Here is a 3,657-nt window from a genome sequence, read left to right on the forward strand (position 1 = left end):
TTCCTGGTTGACTCTTGACCATCCTGACCAGTCGTCTCTCAGCAGCAGCTGCTAGTTTGTGTTTCAGTAACATGAGGAGTAACGAAGCTGCTAAGAACATCAGATCAACACAACGTCCTGCATCACCAACAACCCACAGCTCTCGTAAGAATGTTTTTGACCCAAATGATTCTGTCACATTTCTAGAAAACCTAAAATAAACCTATGAAGCAACCAAACTACAGGATTGTTTTTTGAGACAGAGATTCACGTTTCAATGGTTCCGTCAGAGAAGATTCAGAGTTCTAGGAGTCACTGGAGACGACAGACGGCCCTCATACACCAGTTCTCTATAAGTGGACCTAGACTATATCATTTACCATTTCTCCCTCTGGACCCCCGAAGTCAAGGTACAGGTTGCGTATTCCGTCGTCGGCGGACATCTTGAGCTTCTCGTAGGGGTATCTGAAGAGCACGGCGCCCCCCGCTGGGTCGGCCGGTTCCCTCGTCACCGTGAAGCCCTTCTCGTAGTGCAGCGTCAGCCGAACGTCCTGCCGGTTCAGCGTGCAGCCTGGAGGACAGGACGACAAGGAGAGAGCCTTAAATCATCCTGCAGGAGGTGGTGTGGTGAACGTCAGAAAACACCAAAACCCACACTGACGTTCTAAGAATCAAAGGAACCCATCCTCACATGTTCTGTTTGTGCTTTTCAGAACACAAACACCCCAGAAAGCTCCAAATGTGGCTGAATGGCTAAAACCGGGTTTCTGCCCCGGCTGAGTGACTCCAGATCCCCTCAGCTGACCTACTTATTGACAGCTGACCAAACCCACTTTTATATAAGCGGCGGTGCCGAGCGGCGGCCCAGAGACAACTGGATCTCCTGCAGGATGACTGTGGGGTTATTCGATCCCCAAGCATTTGCATGTGTGTTACTGTAACTGGACTGGCTCGAATGTTTCTGCACAACTGTGTGTTTGTGCAGCAGCCGGACGGAGAAGCAGAATGAAAGCGGCTGAAGCTTTCCAGCGCCGCGGCGCCGGCCAGCTATTGTTCTGCTCAGAGTGGAAACATTCCCCTCGGCTGCCTCCCACTTCTGCTTTTCCTGCACAGACAGAGCTGCTCTTTCTGTCGCTGCTTCCCTCCAGATCGCTGAACTGTGGCCTTTAGAGGAAGAAGCTTCATCTGAGCTCACCTGGAAAAAACCTCCGAGCTCAGTCTGTGAACAAACGTTCTCTCTGGAAACATGAATTCTTCTGAACAAAGCTGTCGGAGCTCCGCTGACAACAAACCAGCAGCAACGTGAACGCTGCTCAGTCACAACAACACAACATGACTGTGGAGCTTCTGTGGTCTGTAGCTGCTGGAACGAGGTGTTCACTGAAGACTACAGCCATCAACACCGAGCATTCACACAGACGGACCACCACAGTGACATCAGCAGCATGAATCTGTCAGGACCAGTGGAACGGAAACCCAGTCCATGAGCTGCTCTGGACTGAATAACTGCAGCGTCGTCAGCAGGTGGCGCTAAAGACAACGTTGGCTGTAATAAACAGACTAGAAGAAGCAGAAAGGACGACAGAGTCTGACAGCTGCTAAAAACCTGGACGAAGAAACAAACAGCACGGAGGAACGTGGAGACTTCAGGAACTGCTCTAAATGTTCTGTCATGTCCGCTGATACCGAGCAGGTTTCATGGTGCTCCAGGAGAAAGACAACGAAGAACAGAACAGCTGATCGTGTTCACTAGATCAGGACTTAGAGAAAAGTTGAAAAGCCAAACAACACTTCAAACCAGCGCAGGAAGATCTTTTTTACACATTTTTCTGTTGCCATTCATTTTTTTTTGATGCGATACAGAAGCTAATACTTGTAGCAGCAGCAATGTTTCAAACATTCATCCAAAAGTCAGTTTTACCATTAAACCTGCAGAAACATGCACTGATCAACAAACCCTCATCTCCTCCGTCCGCTTTCAAAACACCAAAGCGTGCTAACATTCAGTCAAGGGATNAAGGTGTAGAGATGATGGACGGAACTACCTTCAAAAAATCCTGATTTCAGGTTTTATCAATTTTTGTAAATTAATAATCAAAGAAATTCAGCTTTTTAAAGAAATGTTGTTCTGTGGTTCTGAGTCCTGCTGAGTAGTTCTCTCTCTCCTGCTTCACGTTCTGGTTCCACAGAGCTGCAGGACTTTATGTTGGACCTCAGTGAAGGACCAGGAGACGGAGCAGAAAGTGTTGCAGTTCAGAGGGTTAAAGTCACTGAAATAAGACGTTATGAAGCAAATGACTGAAACAAGCGAACAGAGACGTGACTGAACACATCGGTTCCTCTGCTGTGACCAAAGACGCATCATCTCAAGCGAAGGGAAGTGAAGCGGCGGCGGCGGTAGTGTGGGTGGAGGAGGGGAGGTATCACGTCATATATCTGTCAGAGAGTCATGCTATCAGGAGATATACAGGTAGAAAACAAACGTAGTCACTGGGTTACACTATCAGAGTAATACTATTGCTTGTGCATGTCCGAAGCGTTCAGTCCTCTCATCGTGACATAAAAAACAAAAACAGGAAAACGTTATAAAGAGAGTCTTTCACTACACGTTGGAAAAAGGCACAGACGGCATCCTGACAGTAGTTTGGGATAATGTGCAGGCACACTATCCAGCCAGCAGGAGCGAGGAGCATCGACGCCGCTCGTCTTCTTCTCTACTCGGCATCTAGAACAGCCTCTGGCCTACAGACGGACAGCGACGCCAAGAAGAGCCCAGAGGAGACGGAAGGCTGCTGTGGAATGATAGGCAGAGAACAAAGTGTCTACAAAAGCCTTCCTGGACACGTTTCAGTGGCGCTCTGAGGCGTCGCAGTCCCGTGAGCACAGCTAGAACCTGGAATGTTGTGAGCTTGTTAACAGCGATGTGTTTTCTAACGCTTGAAGCGAAGTGCCCCTTCCGTCTGGAGAAGCTGGAAGAGAAGGCACGTGGTTGAGACAATCAGCGATGGGTTAGACGTTCCCTGCAGCGCCGCCTCGGCTCTAGCTTCAGCTGTGAACGGAGGAACTGGAAAGACAAGATAAAAAAAAATAAAGACAAAGAAGAAGAAGAAGGATGAAATCCTTCTGTCTACGCTGCCGGCGCCGGTCGCTTCACGTCAGAAGGCCCATCCGGGTGAGTTTGGCCGACAGGAAGGAGTGGAGGACGAACACCACCGGCTTCGGACCCGAGTGGAGGTCGAACACCTGGAGGGAGGAGGGCAGAGTCAGGACCAGACAATCAGAGATGGAAGAACTCACTGCTGTAGCTGCTTCATCTGTTTCACTGACTGACGTTCAAGCTTCATATTGTTCTGATGTTTTGCTCTTCGTCTGTCTGATGAGTCCAGCTTCTGGTTCCGTCCACCAGCTTCTGGTCCATCTCTGACTCCTCTGGACAGAACCGCTGCAGTTCAACTAAACTCGGCGTCTTTCTGACTCAGACTTGTTCCTTCATCAGTCCACAGGTTCTGGATGGTTCCAGTCAGGACTTTGGGGAGACCAGTCTAGAACCTTCATTCCAGCCTGATGGAACCATTTCTTCACCACTTTGATGTGTGTTTGGGCTCATTGTCTGGTTGGAACATCCAACTGTGTCTAAGATCAACCTTCTGCTGATGGTTTCAGGTTCTCCTGAACAAC

The 3,657-nt window shown here is 49.1% G+C and overlaps 2 protein-coding genes across 2 annotated transcripts in view; both read right to left on the reverse strand.

Moving 5' to 3' along the window:
- vps4a (vacuolar protein sorting 4 homolog A) overlaps positions 1-3,657 on the reverse strand; it is a 25,784-nt gene that overhangs the window by 16,010 nt on the left and 6,117 nt on the right. The window contains exon 2 of the mRNA XM_008296798.1: positions 785-787. The gene's annotated coding sequence lies outside the window, so the exon portion shown is untranslated. The remainder of the gene's footprint in view (positions 1-784; positions 788-3,657) is intronic.
- sntb2 (syntrophin, beta 2) overlaps positions 75-3,657 on the reverse strand; it is a 29,224-nt gene continuing 25,641 nt past the window's right edge. Inside the window, exon 6 of the mRNA XM_008296797.1 lies at positions 75-550. Within this exon, the coding sequence (XP_008295019.1) occupies positions 342-550 (209 nt within the window). The 3' untranslated portion in view covers positions 75-341. The remainder of the gene's footprint in view (positions 551-3,657) is intronic.

Source organism: Stegastes partitus, unplaced genomic scaffold (genome assembly GCF_000690725.1).
Source record: "Stegastes partitus isolate 25-593 unplaced genomic scaffold, Stegastes_partitus-1.0.2 Scaffold1152, whole genome shotgun sequence".
NCBI lineage: Eukaryota > Metazoa > Chordata > Actinopteri > Pomacentridae > Stegastes > Stegastes partitus.